The 19971-nt window shown below is 38.4% G+C and overlaps 1 protein-coding gene across 3 annotated transcripts in view; it reads left to right on the forward strand.

Moving 5' to 3' along the window:
- Positions 1 to 19971, forward strand: part of MTM1 (myotubularin 1) — a 55770-nt gene extending 35799 nt beyond the window's left edge. For 2 of the 3 annotated variants that reach the window (XM_050964747.1, XM_050964748.1), the window contains exons 8-15: positions 585 to 734; positions 2562 to 2750; positions 9182 to 9367; positions 10944 to 11150; positions 13784 to 13876; positions 15678 to 15791; positions 16142 to 16318; positions 19371 to 19971. In XM_050964747.1, the coding sequence (XP_050820704.1) occupies positions 585 to 734; positions 2562 to 2750; positions 9182 to 9367; positions 10944 to 11150; positions 13784 to 13876; positions 15678 to 15791; positions 16142 to 16318; positions 19371 to 19538 (1284 nt within the window). In that variant the 3' untranslated portion in view covers positions 19539 to 19971. The remainder of the gene's footprint in view (positions 1 to 584; positions 735 to 2561; positions 2751 to 9181; positions 9368 to 10943; positions 11151 to 13783; positions 13877 to 15677; positions 15792 to 16141; positions 16319 to 19370) is intronic. The other variant, XM_050964749.1, reaches the window with a different exon arrangement.

Raw genomic sequence — 19971 nt, forward strand, 5'->3', positions numbered from 1 at the left:
CTATCTAATCAGGAGTCTGCCTTCAACCTCAACAAACTTCAAACAAATATGAGACTCAAGCTTTGTTAGGGTATGAGAAGGAGAAAATTTGAGAGGAAGGGCTTTCCTCTAATTCTCTCCTCAGAGTTGTGCCTTTTTAGAACCTTTTTTTCATAGGCAGGCTGGAAAGACAGTTTTCTCTGTGAGAGGAAAAAGCTTTTCTTTCCCTCCTCTACTCCTAAATTGGGAGGAGGTTTTTTTCCACTTTTTGTTAACTATTTTTCTCATAATTTCAGTGTTTTTTACATGAAGGTCTAGTTAAAATACAATTTGTGAAAAGGACTGCATATACAGGCAAGCGTGTTTTAACTACTGTAGTTGTTAAAGACTGTGAACCCATCAGCAATGTCCTGTCTTGTGTGGTCCTGTAATCTTCTAAGCTACCATTTGTTCTGTATCATCATTACTATAGTTACTCATGGTAAATTGGTAGGTTGTTGCCACCATGTGGCCATAATAGCATGTAAAAGAATAAGTATAAAGAAGAATTTGCAAAGTTATAAAATACCAAGTAAAACATATCTTATTTCTGTTTCGTTTTTAAGGGACTGCCCAATGAACAGTGGAGAGTAACTTTTATCAATGAACATTATGGACTATGTGATACATATCCATCACTTTTGGTAGTCCCATATAATGCCACAGATGATGATCTTAAGAAAGTTGCTGCTTTTAGGTCCCGAAATAGAATTCCAGTAAGTACTATACGTGATAGAATGTGCCTTATAGAGTAATTAGTGTGAAGTTTACATGCAGATATATTGTTCTTGTGGCCTGAGAAATGAGGGGGCTTTTTTATGTTGCAGCCAAGTAACTTAAATCGATTTTACTGCTTTAAACTACTGTGACTGCCAAGCCCTGTTCCTGGTTCCCCTGCAAAAATATCTCCCATCCCCATTTTGCTGTTCTCATTTCCCTTTCCTAGTAATAACTGCCACTGTTGCACATTCCCTTTTGTTGACAGAGCCTGAGCCTCAGGCCACCATCTGTGCTACTTTGTGGGCTGACTATTGTTGGATGCACTTAAGAATTGATAACAAATGTTATCCTTCTCATATGCATGCAAACCACCTGGCAGTTGAACACAAATCTGAAGGTCATTCATAGAGCCAGACCTCCGACATAGTATCCTTTTTCCGAGTTGCCAGCTTTTTTTTTTCTTGATAGCTTGGAAGAAATATTTTTAACTTAGACAACTAAAATAAATTTTAGATAGTCCTGGAAGAACTTCTTTAACTTTAGAATAGAAACTACAGAGTAACAAATTGCAGCCAAATAGAAACACACAAAAAATTCTAATTCAGTATAAATAATTTTGACTGATTTGTTTGTTTTTGTTTTTATTTTCACTGTTTGTTTAAAGGCGCTCTCATATGATCATGTACAAAAAAAAAGTGCTAAATCAAATCTAGTGACATGTTTAAGGTTACCTAATGGATTTACTGTTAGTTCTTTTTGTAACCAGGCTAATCTCATCTAAATCTTGCTAGGTCCTATATACGCCTGCACAATGGGATCAAATTCTTCTGCATCATGAACTTATTCTATTACCGTGAAATAACCGTTAATTCCCATCCCCCCCAAAAATTGACAGCTATGGCTCATTGATGTAATCTTCATTGAGCATTATTTTCAACAGTGATTTTTTTTTTAAGGATGCTCACGAAGTGGCCTTGCCCCCCCCCCCCCAGGTTCTCATAGTATTGTCAAGGTACTCAGAATATTCTTGTTCTGTGTGCCAGGGACAATGAATAAATTGTAGCCAGTTGCAGAGGCTCATCTCCCTGGTTCCTCAGACTTTGTTCTCATAGACTAGGCTGCTTCGTTTTTTCTCCTTCCATTCTCTGACTTAGTGAAACAATGAAGAGAGAGAAAACAAACTCTACTCAAATTAACTCCCCATTGCTGGGCGATCTGGAAAGCAAAAGGCAGCGGCAGGGAGACAAAACAAAATTTCAGGCACCTAGATGGAGCAAAAATGCTGAAGTATGTGACCTGATGGAAAAATGCCATACTATGCAGTTGCAGAATTGTGGGGCCTCTAACTGAAATGTATGGGATGTGTTCACACCTTTGAAATATTGTTTCAGCCTCTTCACTAATTCAGGCAGGCATTTCTGCATTAGTTTATGCTCAGTTTGCATTTTCAAAATCATTTACCCAATCATAAGAATTTAAAAAAAGATGAGATTAAAGAGATGAATTCTGAAGTTACACAATACACTTGGCCTTGTATTTGTGCCTATAATTTCAGGATACCTAAATAGGAGTTACATACACAAGAGGAGAATAACCTCTTTACATGCCAGTAGTTTTGTGCAATGATCTTTTACTAGAAATAGTAGCTTGGTAACTCCTAACTTAGGACAAAACATACACAACTTTTTTATTTCTTCCAATTTAGCAAGGTCTAAATATTTTAACCTTTCCATTAACTGTTTGTAAAGAACATAACTTTGATGCCTTAACTTGTGATTCTCAAAGAGTATACTGCTTGCTAACATTTTATGGCATGTGACTAGGTGCTGTCGTGGATTCATCCAGAGAACCAAGCTGCTGTTATGCGCTCCAGTCAACCTCTTGTTGGTATGAGTGGGAAAAGAAATAAAGATGATGAAAGGTATCTTGATATTATCAGGGATGCTAATGGACAGATCTCAAAACTGACTATCTATGATGCAAGACCCAGTGTAAATGCAGTAGCTAACAAGGTAAGTAGATGTTTTAACAATCCTGTTTCTGAAACTAAAAGCAATTGTGTCATAAGTTTGCTGTTCCTAACTGTAAAGAGGTTTTTAGAAACAGTTTCTTTTTTAAAATTTTTTTAACTGTTGGTAGTTTAAAATAAAATGTCATCAAAATACGATGACGCACTACACTACAGTCCTCACATAAGTGGAGGAACTTGGAAGCATGTAGCAAATACGTATAATATATTTGTTGGGCTGCTTCAGAGTTCTGAAAGTGGGATAAAAAATGATCTCTGCAAAATGTTCTTGCACTGCTATAACTCAAACATAAAAAACAAATGTTTGTAGGCTACTTGCTGGTAACATGGAATAGCTTATTAAAAAAAAAAGAAATATGGCTTTCATTTTTTCTCTGAAGTGTATGGAATGTACTTTATCACAGACAGTTTAGATAGATTTTAATCTGATTGGTTGTGTTTTAAGGCTTTGGTTCATATGGCTACATTTTAGTCCACAAATAACATTTTATGCAGCACACTTAATTTTAGTGGGTGACCAAAACATTATCTCTCTGTTACAGCCATGTAATCCTCTTGTGGTTTGCATTGTGGAAGGAAAGCCATTTCTTACAAAAGTGATTTAAAATTTTTTGGACTTAATTCAAAGATGGATTATGGCTGAATCTTAAACACACACATTTCTTTTATTGTAATTTTCCTGTACATCTTTTCAACTTTTTAGCAAAATGTTCTAAATATTTTGTCATCTGATTGTTCTTTTAAAACATTTTTTGTTAGGTAGGAATGATCAGTCCCACTTATTGCTCCTGGGGGAATTCTGCACCAAAAAATTAAAATTCCATGCACAATATTTTAAAGTTCTGTAAAATTCTGCTTATTTTATTTGTCAAAATAACACTATATAGTCATGCCAGTTTCAATTATTTTGGTAATTTATTTCAAAATCTCCATCAACAAGTATGTCTGTAACAATACAGACAAGAAAAATCATTCAGGAAGTGTTTTTTGACAAATAGATTACTTACTAGGCATATTGATACATAACTTTGAGTAATAATAAATTAATTAATTAAAACTACAGTACAGAAGCATATTTCGAGCACACCTCAGAAGCCGTGCAAAGGCTTGTGGGAGTCAGGATAATGGAGGCACTGCGGGAGAGGGAAGTAATTGCAGGGAAGGAGCCTGGGAGTGAACCTGCAGTGTTGTGGGGTGTGGGTGGGAGAAAAATGGAACAATTTTTGGGGAGTTTCAGGGGGGTTGGGGAGTGAGTTTCAGGGTGTTGGGAAGCCTTACCCATACAGACTCTAGCAGACTCATAGCCTTTCCCATTCAGTCAGGCACATTTTTCCCTGTCTCATGTGTCCCTACACCCCACTCAACCACCCCTCCTCCATATATCCCTGCAACCCCTCACCTTATTTCCCTGCATCCTCACACCCCCAACCCCATGTGGCCTTGCACCCCCCACTCCCATTTAACCCCTGCCCCAGTCTGTCTTCTCCTCCCCCACACCTCCACAGCCCTTCTGAATATAATACAACCTAGATGGAGCTGCTACAAGGTGGGTGCACAACTGGTTGGAAAACCATTCCCCGAAAGTAGTTTTCAGTGGTTCACAGTCAAGCTGGAAGGGCATATCAAGTAGGGTCTCGCAGGGATCAGTTCTGGGTCCAGTTCTGTTCAATATCTTCATCAATTATTTAGATAATGAGATAGAGCAGTGGTTCCCAGACTTGTTCCACAGCTTGTGCAGGGAAAGCCCCTGGTGGGCCGGGCTGGTTTGTTTACCTGCTGTGTCTGGAGGTTTGGCTGATCGCGGCTCCCAGTGGCCGTGGTTTGCTGCTCCAGGCCAATGGGAGCTGCTGGAAATGGCATGGGCTGAAGGACTTACTAGCCGCTGCTTCCAGCAGCCCCCATTGGCCTGGAGGTAAAGAAACCGGCCTGGCCCGCCAGGGGCTTTCCCCGCACAAGTGGCGGAACAAGTTTGGGAACCACTGGCATAGAGAGTACACACAAAGTTTGTGGATGATACCAAGCTGGGAGAGGTTGCTTTGGAGGATAGGATTAAAATTCAAAATTATCTGGACAAACTATAGAAATGGTCTGAGGGGGTAAATAGGATGAAATTCAATAAGGACACATGCAAATTACTCCACTTAGGAAAGAACAATCAGTTGTACACATACAAACTGGGAAAAGACTGCCTACGAAGGAGTAATGCGTAAAGGGACCTGGGTCTCATAGTGGATCACAAGCTAAATATGAGTCAACCGTGTAAAAATGTTGCGCAAAAAAAAAAAAAAGCATGATTCTGGGAGTGTTATAGCCAGAATGTTATAAGCAAGATAAAAAGTAATTATTCTGCTCTACTCCATGCTGATTAGGCCTTAACTAGAGTATTGTGTCTGGTTCTGGGTGCCACATTTCAGGAAAGATGTGGACAAATTGGAGAAGAGCAACAAAAATGATTAATGGTCTAGAAAACATGACCTATGAGGGAAGATTGAAAAAAATTGGGCTTGTTTAGTCTGAAGAAGAGAAGACTAGGGGGCAGGGGGGACACAACAGTTTTCGAGTGCATAAAAGGTTGTTACAAGGAGGAGGGAGAAAAATTGTTCTCTTTAACATCTGAGGATAAGACAAGAAGCAATGAGCTTAAATTGCAACAAGGGCGGTTTAGGTTGGACATTAGGAAAAATTTCCAGTCAGAGTGTTTAAGCGCTAGAACAAATTACCTAAGGAGGTTGTGGAATCTCCATCATTGGGGATTTTTAAGAGCAGGTTAGACAAACACAGCAGGGGATGGTCTAAGATAATACTAAGTCCTGCGTTGAGTGCAGGGAACTGGACTTGACCTCTCAAGCTCCCTTGCAGTCCTTTGATTCTGTGAATCCCAGTCTGTATAATCCCCCAGCATCTCCATTTGTCACCCTCTGTCTGTGTCCCCCCAACTCCCCATAACCCATGCCCCCTCACCTGGCACCGTGGGCGGGGCAGTGTGAGGAACGCAGCCTCTCCTCCCTATTGGCTGCTGACTGCTATGCCTAGTGAGCTGGCTGCCCTTTGTTTTGGTACCACAGCAGCCCCTGGTGGGCATAACTGCCGTGCCTCTCTGGCAGAATGTATTTTCTGCTGTGGAAGAAAAAAATCGACGGAGACATGAATTCTGTGCGTACGCAGTGGTGCAGAATTCCCCCTTGAGTAAAAGTATTTTCAATTTTCTAAGCTGTAGAAGCAGTGGAAGGGTGCATTTGCTGGGTTTGAGAAACATTGACCTATACAGTGCAAAGGATTGGCCTGTAGAGTAAAAGAAGCTGCAAAATGGAGACTTTTTGATTTGCCTTGGATAACTTTTATGTACAAGATTTTGGGCTTACTCCCTGGGCTTTGTATGTCGTTTTTCATCCACACCCAAAGACCACAGAGCCAGTACGAGTTACTGAAGCCCTAGAGCTAAAGTAACAATCGTTCCTTACGCCAGGATGGATAAAGCCTAATAAAAGAGACTTATATATGAAAATATGTAAACACCTCTCATTTTAGGGGCAGGATGGCAGCTCTGACTCATTGAGAAAGCACCATCCCATGGCAGTGGTAGTGGACTATCCATGTACTCGTTCCTCACTATAGTTTAGAGGGTTAAGTTGAATTTTTACTGTCCGTGGGAAATGTGATTTCAGACAGCTTGGAAAGCATGACTTGTAGGGGGAGTGTATTTTTGTCTTTCCTCATAACCTCAAATACCAAGCAGGAATCAGCCTTTGCAGCTGCATTGCCGTGGAACTGTTGGACCTTCTGAGAGAGCAGCCATAGCAGTGACTTTTTAGTAAGAATCTTAAAATGTGTTCCGCAAGGCACATAAAATCTGTGGAAACAAAAACTTTGCGTATAGAAAACTCAATTAAAGTAAAGCTGATGGTGATCATTCTTGAATTCCATCAATTATTGGTCAAGCTATAGGGCAGGGGTGGCCAAACTGTGGCTCGTGAGCCACATGTCGCTATTTTACTGGGGCTTGCAAGCCCCCCACGCTGCCCCCCTCTCCGCCTACCAGACTGGGAGCTCAGGATCTCTGCCTTGCAGTGGGATGGTGGGGTAAGGGCTTCTTTACAGTGGGGAGGGGGCTCTAGGAGCTTCAGCTCTGTGGGACTCACCTGCTGGGGCTCAGGGCTTCAGCAGGAGTGGGGCTGAAGTCCTGAGCCCCAGCTCCCGACAGGTGTGCCCTGACTCTCAAACTTCTGAAGATTGTCGTATGCAGCTCAGAGGGCCAGTAAGTTTGGCCACCCTGCTATAGATAATTTTATTATTTAAGCTTTATTCATTCTAGGAGCAAATAAACAGGACACTGAAATATAGCAAGCTTTGAGACCTTGTGCTTGCATTAATTAAAGTTTGTAATATGGAGAAAGGAAAAAACTGTCAGTTCCTCTTGATTAAACTCCTGTCTAGTTAATATAGAAATGCAGTGAATAAATATTTGCTCTTTTCATTTCTGCCATTGATGATCCAGTGTACTAAGAATAATCAGAAGATTGAGATATTGCTGCTTTGTGGCATGTACTTACATTTTAATTTTTATCTTCTAGTCCATCTGAGCGCCACTTATTTTTAATCAGTTTCCTCCATACTTAAATCACAAATTTGTTTAGCTAGTAGAAATAAAGCAGGAATTAAAACAAACCAAACAACATGGTTAGACAGCAGAATGTCTATTTTAAAAAAACAAAAAAAAGGTAATTTTTATTAAGGTAGTTTTGTGTCTGGTCAAGGGAAGGCTATTTACCACCATTACTTATGCATGTGTATATATATATAAAGTCCAGGGGCATACCTGTTTGTCCTCAAAGCAGCCTGGATCTTATCTGAGAGAGTGCATGTTCCATTTTTGCTTGTCTGGGTAGTTTAATCCAGTCCATGGATTCTGGGACCCACCTCCACAAAATTTATCTCTTTTAGACAACATTATTATAACTGTTTTGTTTCAGTTCTTAATTTTGGCACTTATGAAAATAGGGAACCTGAATATCATCACTGTTCAGGAACTGGAAAACCAAATCAAGACTGAAATGATTGTCTTGTTTTGAAAGATGCATAAAGGCTATGGAGGACATGGAAGCATGTGATGATGGTGGAAGGGTGAAATGTGTGAGGAAGCTTGTATAGCCAATAACTCCTCCACATGAACCTATCTGCTTCAGTAAATACCTCTCCTTTTGGAACCTTGATCAAAGGAGCACACAGGCTTGGAAGATTGTAGAATAGACCATCCAACAGCATTAGCCACAAGGCAAAACAGATTCATCTGTATGCTGATGATTTGTCAGACACATTTTTCAATAATGGTGATTGTGGTGTGGTGATTTGTATCTAGAGGCCTAATAGCGAGTGCAAGAAAGAGCATTTGTTTGGGGTATATCTGTTCAAATGATATGAAATGAAATGAAAGCTATTCTCATTGCACTGCAAGTGCAGAGCAGAAACAGAGGCGGATGTTGTGATGTTTGTTGACTTGCAAGCAGCACTCCTCCGTTTCTTTCAAAGAAACCAGAACATTTTCATCAATCCAGTTCATAAAAAGAATCAAAAAGCAAAGCAATAAATTGATTTTTCCATGGATTTAATCATGTTTGTATGCGCAGGAATGAGATAGCTGCTAATCTTGCCAAAGTTGGAAGATGGGAAATTCAGGTATATTGGCGCTCTATTAAGGAAAATATTAGCTGAAATAAATAGTTGAAAGTTAAAAGATCTTTTGATCAATATCAGACCGTCTTAGAAAGTAACATCCACTATCATGAGCTGGAGGACAGGGCATGTTGCAAGAATAAAAATCAACAGAGATAGAAACAAGATATATCCACTCTGCAAGTTCTGTTGGGAGAGGCCCAGACTTCTGAATGTATGCAAGAAAAGTGATGCTCTTCAGATTTGACACCTGGATCAAACTCTTACAAAGGGTCCTGTAAGAGTTGCCAAAATCATTCTCTAACTTCATGGCCTGATATGTTTATCTAAGACAAGGCAACAGCAACAGCAGCAACTCATGTGGGTTCCAGAAAGAAAACTAGATTGATGGACACATTTGAACTTTGTTGGAACTTTTACGAAAAAAACATTTATTGGGCATACCCATGCACAAAGCAAGCTACCTTGGATTTGCATTTTCTATTATTTTCTTCATGATGAAATTTGTATTGAGGTGAAATAAAGCTTTCTAAAAATATATTTAATAATTACTAAATATAATATAAAAACAGGGCTAGCCTAATATAGTTGGGCTATATAGGTGGACTTCCTCATAAATAATTGACTTGGTAATGTGGCAGGGTGTCCTAAAGAAAGTTTAATCCCTTCCATCTTTATTAAAGTATTTCAGCAGAGTTTAAATGACAACTAAAAGTAGATTTAAAATCTATTTTTGTTTTTTAGGCCACTGGGGGAGGATATGAAGGCGATGATGCATATCCCAATGCAGAACTCTTCTTCCTAGATATTCATAATATTCATGTCATGAGGGAATCTTTAAAAAAGTTGAAGGACATTGTTTATCCTAATGTAGAAGAATCTCACTGGCTATCTAGTTTGGAGTCAACTCACTGGTTAGAACATATCAAGGTGAGTTTCTAGCACAAAATAATATTCTGTAGGGATCAGATTTTCACTTACCTTACATGACTTTTTTTTTTTTTTTTTTTTTTTTTTTTTTTTTGGTAAAAGAAAAACTACATTAATTTGCTTTGTAATTTGTGTGATTACTGAAGAATCTTAATTATTGCTTTTCTGGAATTGAGTGACCTTGAAAATGTCTTACTGTTTTGCTTGTTGGAAACTGTATAAAGAGTTGGCTGGTAGGGTAGGACTTCTGCAAATATCAGACTTGCTCTCTTTATTACAGATGCTATTTTCCAAAAGAATTCTTTTAAATAAGAGGCAGCATTTATCTATTCTACACAAAGTGGGTTACCTTTTGATTAGTCAGGCTGTAAAATTATTCAGGTATAAAGGTGTTAATATCCAATAGCTCTGTCTAGATTGTACTAGTCTTAAGAATATATCGTTTTAATATCCCTATTTATCAACAGTAAGAGACATTTATAATTTTAAATATTGACATACACTGCTACCTCGATATAACGCTGTCCTCAGGAGCCAAAAAATCTCTACCGCGTTATAGGTGAAACTGCGTTATATCGAACTTGCTTTGATCCACCGGAGTGCGCAGCCCCGCAGCCCCCTGCACTGTTTTACCGCATTATATCCAAATTCGTGTTGTATCGGGTCACGTTATTTCGGGGTAGAGATGTACCTTGCTTTTGGGGGGAACAGATGAAGGTAGTTAATAATTGAGTAAATACAAGACAGTGTAAGATTAAGATTAAATTAATAAACGAGTGCTGTAAAATAAAGATTCTTGAGTTGCAAGAGCAAATGAACACAGAAAATTAAACTATTTTACAGCATGTTTAAGTAAACTGCAATTTACAAAACGTACAAGTTTTAGTCTAGCAATATTTATTTATTACATGAATTTTTGAACTTCATTTTCTTTGCAAACAGGCTGTGTGCGCTCCACTTTGTAATTGAAATAAAATATTTTAAAGTATGCATTAATTGTCATAAAAATGTTTTTAGCAGTATATTTTGTCAGCTGGCTTTTTGGCTTGTACCCTAACATTTCTGCATTTTTATAATGTATTCCCTGCTGTAATAACTACTGTTTACTTAGGATTTTCATTTTAAGTGAATGGTTGCAAAAATAAACACGAGAAAAGGATAAAACAGGCTTTAATTTTAGCAATAGCATCTGTCTCAAATCTTTAACTCAAAAGGAACTAAATGGAATGTGTAATTTTTAACACAGGTACTTCTTGTGATAATCCTATTTTTAAAAAGCTTTTATTTTGTTCAGTATGGTAAAGACACTATTTTCTATCCCATTTTGGAGAAGTTGCTGTGAAATGAGTTTGGTTCTCTTTTTCTTAGTAAACCCTATCTTGTATAGTTTGGGTCTTCGTTTTTTTTACAGTAGAAATTGCAAATTGCTGAACTCCCAGAAAAATCTGATTAATTTAAGATACACACAGGTGTTCTTCGCCAAGTCTTTTAATTAAAATTGTAAAAAATCAATCATTTTTGCTGGAATGATAACACTAACCTTCTGAATTGTCTGGTATCTGTACCTCGTTGTTAGCTTGTCTTGACAGGAGCTATTCAAGTGGCAGACAAGGTGTCTTCAGGGAAGAGCTCAGTGTTGGTACACTGTAGTGATGGTTGGGACCGAACAGCACAATTAACTTCTCTAGCCATGTTGATGTTAGACAGCTACTACAGAACAATTGTGGGTTTTGAAGTTCTGGTACAAAAGGAGTGGATAAGCTTTGGACACAAATTTGCATCGGTAAGAATTAAAGAAAATTATTGAAAGGAACTGTTTTTTAATGTTTTCTATGTACATTGTAAATTCTAAAGCAAGGACGATTTTTAGATGCTTGTATTGAAACTTGCATGCTATGAAGGTTCTATAAATGTGTTCAACTTTTCAGTTGATCAGCATGTCAAGTTTTGATCTGCTCTTTACTCAGTCTGTCTAAAGTGATGAAGAAAAATAAATTTGAGCAGAATGATCAGTCTTGCCTAGACTTGAAGCTAGTCCATAGCATTTATTTCATTTTTGTAAAATTCATTTTCTTTGTCTCCCCTTTTTGCATCCTGCTAGAAATGCAGAACAGCTCATGTTATGGTGCCATTTAGCAGGCATCAGTAAGGAGGATAGTGAAAGCTTTCCATATGCCTCCAGGACGGAGCAAAGAATACTGGAAACGTGGAACATAAATTCAGCTTTCTGACTCCAGCAGTTTTTCTTGGCTTTTCTCTGACTGATCGTAATGAGACACACAGATGGAAGAATCTGGACAACCTTTTCTAGGTGATGTGCTGAGAGAGAGTGTTCCACCTTCTTCCAGCATGTCCTATAATTTGTCATAACAGGTTTAAACATAGGACTTAAGCACTGCCATGTCATAACACCAAGTCCAGCTCTCTCCTTCTACAGTCTTTTGAGTGAGAGAGAATCCTTAAGGCTCCACCTCTATACTTAAAAACTTTTCAAGGGCTTTTCCTACATGAGGCTCATCTTCAGATCCATTCTCTCTCAGTAAGACCTGTCTTTTATCTTCCCAAGTTTGTGTCATTGTCTCTTTAAGTCCTTATGTGTTGCATCTCATGATTTAATCAGAATTGGGCTTTTAGTTGTCCTTTCCCCGGCTTGTAGTTTTGAAGAGCTAAGCTCCTTAGTTATTAATCTTTGCTACCAATACCTTCCATTTCTTTTCAAACAAATTGATAGTTTTTCATTTGCCTCAGGAGTACTTTTCCAGAGTAATCATATACCTCCACATGGTTTTTTCCAACTTTTACCTAAACTCTTCCTCTCCTTTCAAACAGACATACTACTCTCAGGCTGTAAAGGGATGAGCTATCCAGCTTTAGTTGCACAGGACTGATATTCAAAAAGTCAAACTGTTTTCATGGTCCAGTGCAAGGATTGCCAAAGGCGGCGCTCGAGTTGATTTTCAGTGGTACTCACACTGCCCGGGTCCTGGCCACCGTCCGGGGGGCTCTGCATTTTTAATTAATTTTAAATGAAGCTTCTTAAACATTTTAAAAACTTTATTTACTTTACATACAACAATAGTTTAGTTATATTATAGACTTATAGAAAGAGACCTTCTAAAAACATTAAAATGTATGACTGGCACGCGAAACCTTAAATTAGAGTGAATAAATGAAGACTCGGCACACCACTTCTGAAAGGTTGCCGACCCCTGCTCTAAGGCCAACATTAGTGACTGGCCGAAATCCTGTATTGACAGCGGAGTAAACCCCCTTCTCTCACAGCGAAAAGATGCTCTGCCAGAGTCTGTCTTTCTGCTACTTAAGCAGAGAGAGAGAGAGGAGGCCACTTCCTCTGATATCTGCAGGGCCACTACCTACTCTTCACTTCACATCACACCTTCATCAGTCCCTACAAAGTGGACCTAACTTCCCCACAAAGGCAGACTTTCAGGTAAACCCATGCTCTTACTGGGGATACTGCTGGCTTCTGCTAGCTGTTTTCACATCCTGCTGGCAGCACAAACTCTGTTACGAAAGTTACTCTGTGCATGAAGTTACATTCTTTAGAATCTCTTATCAGCAAGGCTAAAGGTATGCAGTAGATGTTTTAGTTCATCAGTTGTAGTAAAACAGTAGCACAAGTGAATTGTTTTTTTTGAGGGATCATCTGACAGTGGATCAACATTGCTTCAGCTTAGATCTTTAGAAAGTAAAAAAAAAATATACTGCTACATTTTGGGAAAGGAAGATTCTTGAATATGAAAAGCTATACAACAGCTACTACTTATCTCTGAGAGAACATGAAGGGGTAGGATAAAGGAGCATAAACTTGATTTCCATCTCTGAGGAAGTGTTGGTAGAAATTGATTCCATACGTTTACAGCATGTTCAAAAGAAACTCAGGACTTGGAAGGCAACAGTAGCATGAATTTAGTGTAAATGATTGAGCTGGGTAAGTATTAGGGAGAAAAGATGTCATATTGTTTCAAACTTAAATGAAGATAAGATAAACTAGTGCAAGTAGGTGGAGTTCTTGCCACCTCAGTCATGTTTTGCATAGTGCTTTATGTACAGGATTAAGGATGCTGAAAATGCCTGTGCTTTGGAGGGTTGATTTGAATGCTGAATGTTGCAACCCTTAATCAAGAAACTCCCCTTGATTCCAGCAGAAGTTATTTGCACTTCAGAATCTTTCAAATCTTTGTGTTTTAAAATAATGTTAATATGTAAAATTATATAGCTAAAGTCAGGAGGGTGGACAATAGAGTATTTACCCTCTCATTGTAATATTGTAGATCAAATGTGTTTTTCATGCGTCTCTTGGCATTTATGAAGCATGTCTCACACCAAAATAGACATCAGATATATACCAAAACCAGTTGTGAGTAATGTCCAACTTGCTTTCTTTCACTTCAGAGAATAGGCCATGGTGATAAAAACCATGCTGATGCTGATAGATCACCTATCTTTCTCCAGTTCATTGATTGCGTGTGGCAAATGTCTAAGCAGGTAAGCTCTAGCCATATCCAAGATGATGTTATCCAGCAAATAACAATATTTTAAAATTATCCTTGAATTAAGAGTCTGAATCCCCAAAGCAACAAACCACAAACAAACAAAAAGCTGCCACTTCCCCTCCCCAAACCCCCCCCCCAACCCACAACAAAAACAAACCAACCACCACTGTATGCATAAGTTTGCTACTCTGACGAAGTGGTAGAAAGTAGCATATTTACTTACCTTTTTTGTATGTTAACCCTCTCCTCCCTCCCAAGCCGGAAGTCTCACTATTTCTGAGTAGAAAATATGCTGGCTTTATGTCCAGTCCTTCTGCTCATTAACCAATATTTCATGCTTAAAGGACTGTACTATGACATAACTTAAACAGATTATGTTATGAATGTTTATAATAGCGTAATACTGTTGCATATAATTACAGGAACTAGAATTCCTGTATTATGGCTAATTTTGTTTTATTTCATCATTCCAAAAACTGTTCCTGGAAACAAAATTCCCTCATGCAAGGACAAAACAACTTTAAGTCTTTGAGTATCAAACTAGGTCTACCAAACTGCTGTAGGTTATTTCACAGTCCCTTCCCGCGTTTTCAGAGCATTGAGATTTTCTCCTTCCCTCTTTTTTAATCTTATTCTAAAACCTTGCCCTGAATATACTGTGACATTGCTCCTGTCCTTCCTATTGGAAGCTTGAAAAGAATGCTTGGGGCTACTCAGTTTTACCTCATGAGCTAACAAACTCTTTGTATTAAGTAACAAAACTGTGCATATTGTCTTTATAGCATACCTAGCCCATGTGGGTCCAAAAAAAATGAGTCAAGAACTGAAAATCAAATATTGGTTCCCCTATGTGTCAGTGCAAAGCAGGGTCACTAGTTTACTAGGCCTATGACTGTTATATTACTAGTTTAAATATAATCATTTTGGTTGTCTAATCTTGATGTAGTTGAGTTAGCAGTCTTTCATGGTATCGTTACTGAAGAACTGTATTTCACTGATTTTGATTAATTGTGTTTCTGCCTGAGAGCTTATTATTCATAAAAGTTTAGCTAACATTGTGGAGACAAAACGTTTGCCTTGAATTTCTGTTGAATCTTATCTTGTGGATTGCAGTCTTCCAGCTATACCCTTTCACAGCTTATTCTGTTTATAGAAACTTATTGTCTCCACTTGAGATACCTCAAGAAATGTACAAGTTCACTTAGTGTAATAATACTGTGCAACCAACTAAGTACTGCAGTTTCCTTTTGCCCACTATAAGCCCCTCCTTGCATTTTGTTTGGATAAACAAATCCTTTTCCTATATCAAGTTAAATCTGTCACAGAGAGGTCAGCAGCTTTCTGCTTAATTGCAGTGGCCCCATACCTTTATCAGATCCTAATTCCTGCATGTAGTTTAGTCTTAATCGTTTTGAGACAAAAGTGAAAAAGTTCCTGATCAACAAGGAAACCAGCCTCTTGTTAGGCAAGATGAGATTTTATCCATCTTTGGAGTGGCAGAACCAGCTTTATATCTTTGACCTTAAAAACTGTAAAGCAACATTGCTGGTCTGACAGGACATGTGCTAATATATTCATTGATAAGAATGTAGGAGTGTTGACATCTTACCTGTTTGAGCATTTAATCCATCATGTTTGTACTTGTTTTGTGGCAGGAAACCTAATTTTTAGGTAAACTTAATAACAGGTTTCCTGAATGATGTCTTTTAAGCTAACTATTCAATCAGACTGTTTCTATGTGTGTGTGCACTCACACAGAAACAAATCTCTAACAATAACTTTTTTGTGCCTAGTTTCCAACAGCTTTTGAATTCAATGAACAATTCTTGATTACAATTCTGGACCATTTGTATAGCTGCCGATTTGGTACTTTCTTGTACAACTGTGAATCTGTTAGAGAAAAAGAGGTAGGTAAAACTGATGATTGTTTGGCTGTGACAGGAAGAATATATGATCTTAATTTAAAAAAAAAGAAGTAAGTTGTGTATAGCCAAGGTAGCAAAAATGGCAGTGTTATTGGAACAGTTGCAAGACAGCAAGCTTGTTTTCATGTATCTAAATGACAATATTCAGACTTCAGGGTACTTTGTAAGTTTGTCACTGCTTGTGGAATTTCTTCCTATAGTGATTATACATGTGATACTTCTAGTTGGAACAGAACCATGCTATATGAAAAGTGTAACTGGAGTTACCATAGTGCGTGCACTCTTATACTGTACAAATACTCAAAACCCTTACCATTTCATTTTCTTTGCAGAAAGTGACTGAGAGAACATTGTCATTGTGGTCACTGATAAATAGTGAAAAAGCAAAGCACACCAATCCTTTTTATACTAAAGAACTGAATCGAGCACTCTATCCAGTAGCTAGTATGCGTCACTTGGAACTTTGGGTCAATTATTACATTAGATGGAATCCACGGATTCGGCAGCAAGTAAGTCACCTTCTCCAACTTATATGAAATACTTCTCAACGTAAAGCTACAATAACTTTAATTATGGCTTGTACTGTTGGTTTTTTTTACGCTATACAGAATGTAATTTATGTTCTCTGTTTAGTCATTTCAACTAATGTCTGTCAGGAAGAGTGACCTTTTTTGAGGAAAGAGAGACTGAAGTTGCTGGTTTTTTTTTTCCTGTTGTATGTTTAAGCCCCATCTTCATCAGGAAATTGACTCTCTGTTGATGTGTTCCCCTGAACCAGTACTGAATTTTAACTGCTATTGTAAATGGGACAAGACACTTTTCAACATCATTACAAAAAACACAGTTGAGGCTTCTGTGCAAGCAATGGATCAGTTTCCTAGTGCAATATTCCTTTAGAGTTAGGCATATTGTTTGACAGCTTTGCTATTTTCCTGCTAATTCTCTAGGTAATAACTGAATCCAATAGCTTCTATGGTTGGGTCATACTCTCTACCCGTTGTACCAGTACCTCACCTGCTGCTTAATGTTAGAGAAATAGACTACATGTGAGGGGAGTAAAGAAATTAATTTATTTATCCCTAAAGGTATGTGGCATTTTATTTGGTCCTGCAGGGACCTGGAATTTGTTGCTGAAACTGTTCCTCTGATGGATCACTTCTAAAATTATAGGGAGATATCTGAAAAGCAGCAGCAACCCCTTGACACTTGTTGAACCTGGCATAATTGAAGGCTGTGTCTCTAAGTTTGCCACGTGCAGTATCTCTTTTCTACTTAATTTATCATGTCCTCCCTACAGACAGAAATTATTTGAAGTTTTATGGAATTATGTCAGAAGGGAAATGCTTATCACCCCACCCCCTGTTAAAGAACTGCTATTTATATGAATAGTTTTTTTTTCCTGAAGCTCAAGAAATTTCATAAAACAGATGTCCAGAGTTTCATTAGAGAATTTACTAATAGAAAATGCACTAGCATTTTTTGGAGGAACTCGTAAAACTTAGGTACAAAGGTTTTATTTAACACCCACTCCCCTCCCTAAAAAATCCAAACAAACCAATAATTATTTTTAATTATAAGGATGCTAATATATTATTGGTCCAGCTTTATGATTTACCAGCACTTCCAAGCAAGACACTGTGACTTTAAATCTGGACTTAGATTTTCAATTCTTGGGTTGTGAAGAGGTAGATGTGCTCATGACGTCTGTGAGGCCTTGTCTATAATACCACAATAACTCGACCTAAGTTACGCTACTACGCTTATGTGACTCTCTCTCTCTCTCTCTCTCTCTCTCTCTCTCTCTCTAAAAAATAACTGGAGTCGATGTAGTTTAGGTCGACTTAACTGCGGTGACTACATCACGTTGTATTGACGGGATATGCTTTCCCGTTTACTTCTCTTACTTTTCTCGGAGTGGTGGATTACCGGAGTCAGCTGCAGGATGCTCTCCCATCAATTTAGTGGGTCTTTACTAGTCTTTACACTATCACGATTCCCTCCACGCTCTGAACTCTGGGGTACAGATGTAGGGACCCATATGAAAGATCCCCATAGCTTATATTCTATCAGTGTAGGTTAAAAACTTTCCCAAAGCACAAATTCCTTTCCTTGTCCTTGGATAAGCAGCAAAGAATCCTGTGGCACCTTATAGACTAACAGACGTTTTGTTAGTCTATAAGGTGCCACAGGATTCTTTGCTGCTTTTACAGATCCAGACTAACACGGCTACCCTCTGATACTAGTCCTTGGATGGTATTGCTGCCACCACCAAGTGATTTAAACAAAAATTCAGGAATGGGTCACTTGGAATCTCTATTTCCCCAAAATATCCCCTCAAGCCCCTTCACTCCTTTTCCTGGGGAGGCTTGAGAATAATATTCCAACCATTTGCCTTTAATGTAAGTACAAACCAGACCCTTTGATTTTAGTGTCCTAAAGATAATCAGGTTCTTAAAAGAATAAATTTAGTGTAAAGAAAAAAGTAAAAGAATCACACCTGCAAAATCAGGATGCAAGGTAACTTTACAGGTAATAAAAAGATTTAAAACACAGAGGACTCCCCTCAGGACTCAGCTTCACAGTTACAAAAACCGGAATAAAACTCCTCTTAAGATAGGGAAAATTCACAGGCTAAAACAAAAGAGAATGCATTTCCTTGCCTTACTTACAATTTTTGTAATTTTAGATGGATCATTTCAGGAATGTTTTTTAGGAGATGTTGTACATGTCTGGTCTCTCTCTCCGTCCAGAGAGGGAACAAACAAAGAGAGCACGAAGAAAACCTCGCCTTACTCCTGCCCCCTCCCCCCACCCCCAAGATTTGAAAGTATCTTCTTTCCTTATTGGTTCTGGTCAGGTGCCAACCAGGTTATTTGAGCATCTTGACTCCTTACAGGTAAAGCGATTCAGTACAGCTGCCAAGGAGGAATTTTATGCTACTCTTTCCTTTATATTTGACAGACGCTGACTGCATCGATTGTGGCAGCGCCAATCTAAGGGCTTGTCTACACTTACCAGTAGATCAGCGCTGCTACAATCGACCTGCAGAATTGATGGGGGAGCCCTCTCTGGTTGACTCCGGTAATCCACCACTCCAAGAAGAGTACGGGAACTTGATGGGAGAGCATCTCCTGTCAATGCAGCGCAGTGTAGACCCCGCAGTACATCGACCTAAGCTACATCAACTCCAAGTATGTTATTCACATAACTGGAATGGCGTAACTTAGGTCGACTTACTGCGGTAGTATAAACAAGGCCTGAGAATGGGAAAAAGGGAACAAACAACCCTCTCATCATTCAGAAGCAAGCTTTTCTGACTGATATTGAAGTAGCATAAACTGGCTTTGGATAAAGCTGGATATAAATCTCTTGTTGTGAGGAAAGGAGGATAGATATGAGGAAACCCTTTTGAGAAGATTTTACTGTTTGTGACGCTGGAGAGCCCAAATGTTGGGTGCTGCCAGATTGTTAGGTAGAGTTGGAACAATCTCATGCTGAGAAAACCTGATCAAAATAACATTGTAAAAGTCACCTTTGTTGTTTTGTTTTGTTTTTTTCCAGCAGCCAAATCCCGTGGAGCAGCGTTACATGGAGCTCCTAGCACTGCGTGATGACTACATGAGAAGACTTGAAGAACTACAGATCACAAATAATTCTAAGATTTCCAATTCATCAGCCTCATCAGCATCTCCCTCACAAATGATGTCCCATGTGCAAACTCATTTTTGAAGGAAAAAATGTTTCTTTCTTTGAACATTGTAACCATAAGTGGTGCTTAATGTAGATCTATAATACAAAAAGGAATATCTGAATGCCTTATATTGGACCTCTTCCTAACATGAAATTTTTTAGATTGTCTCCATAGTTGGAAGACTTGAAAGAACAGTCTCTTCAATTCATTTGTGCCTTTCAGAATCTGTGGACAGGAAACATTATCCAACATGGGAAGCTTATATGGGATGCTTTAGAAGTGTATTTTGTAAAAGTTTGATACAATTAGAAATATGATTTGATTTTTTTTTTTAGTATGCATTAATTTATTGCATCATTAGGTCCTGATCCTGCAAAGACATAACCATGTGCTTAATTTTATGCACTGTGAATAGAGCCATTGACTTCAGTGGGGCTTTTCACAGCGTATAAATGTAAGGATGTGTGTAAG

The sequence above is a fragment of the Gopherus flavomarginatus genome, chromosome 8, assembly GCF_025201925.1.
Source record: "Gopherus flavomarginatus isolate rGopFla2 chromosome 8, rGopFla2.mat.asm, whole genome shotgun sequence".
Classification (NCBI taxonomy): Eukaryota; Metazoa; Chordata; order Testudines; family Testudinidae; genus Gopherus; species Gopherus flavomarginatus.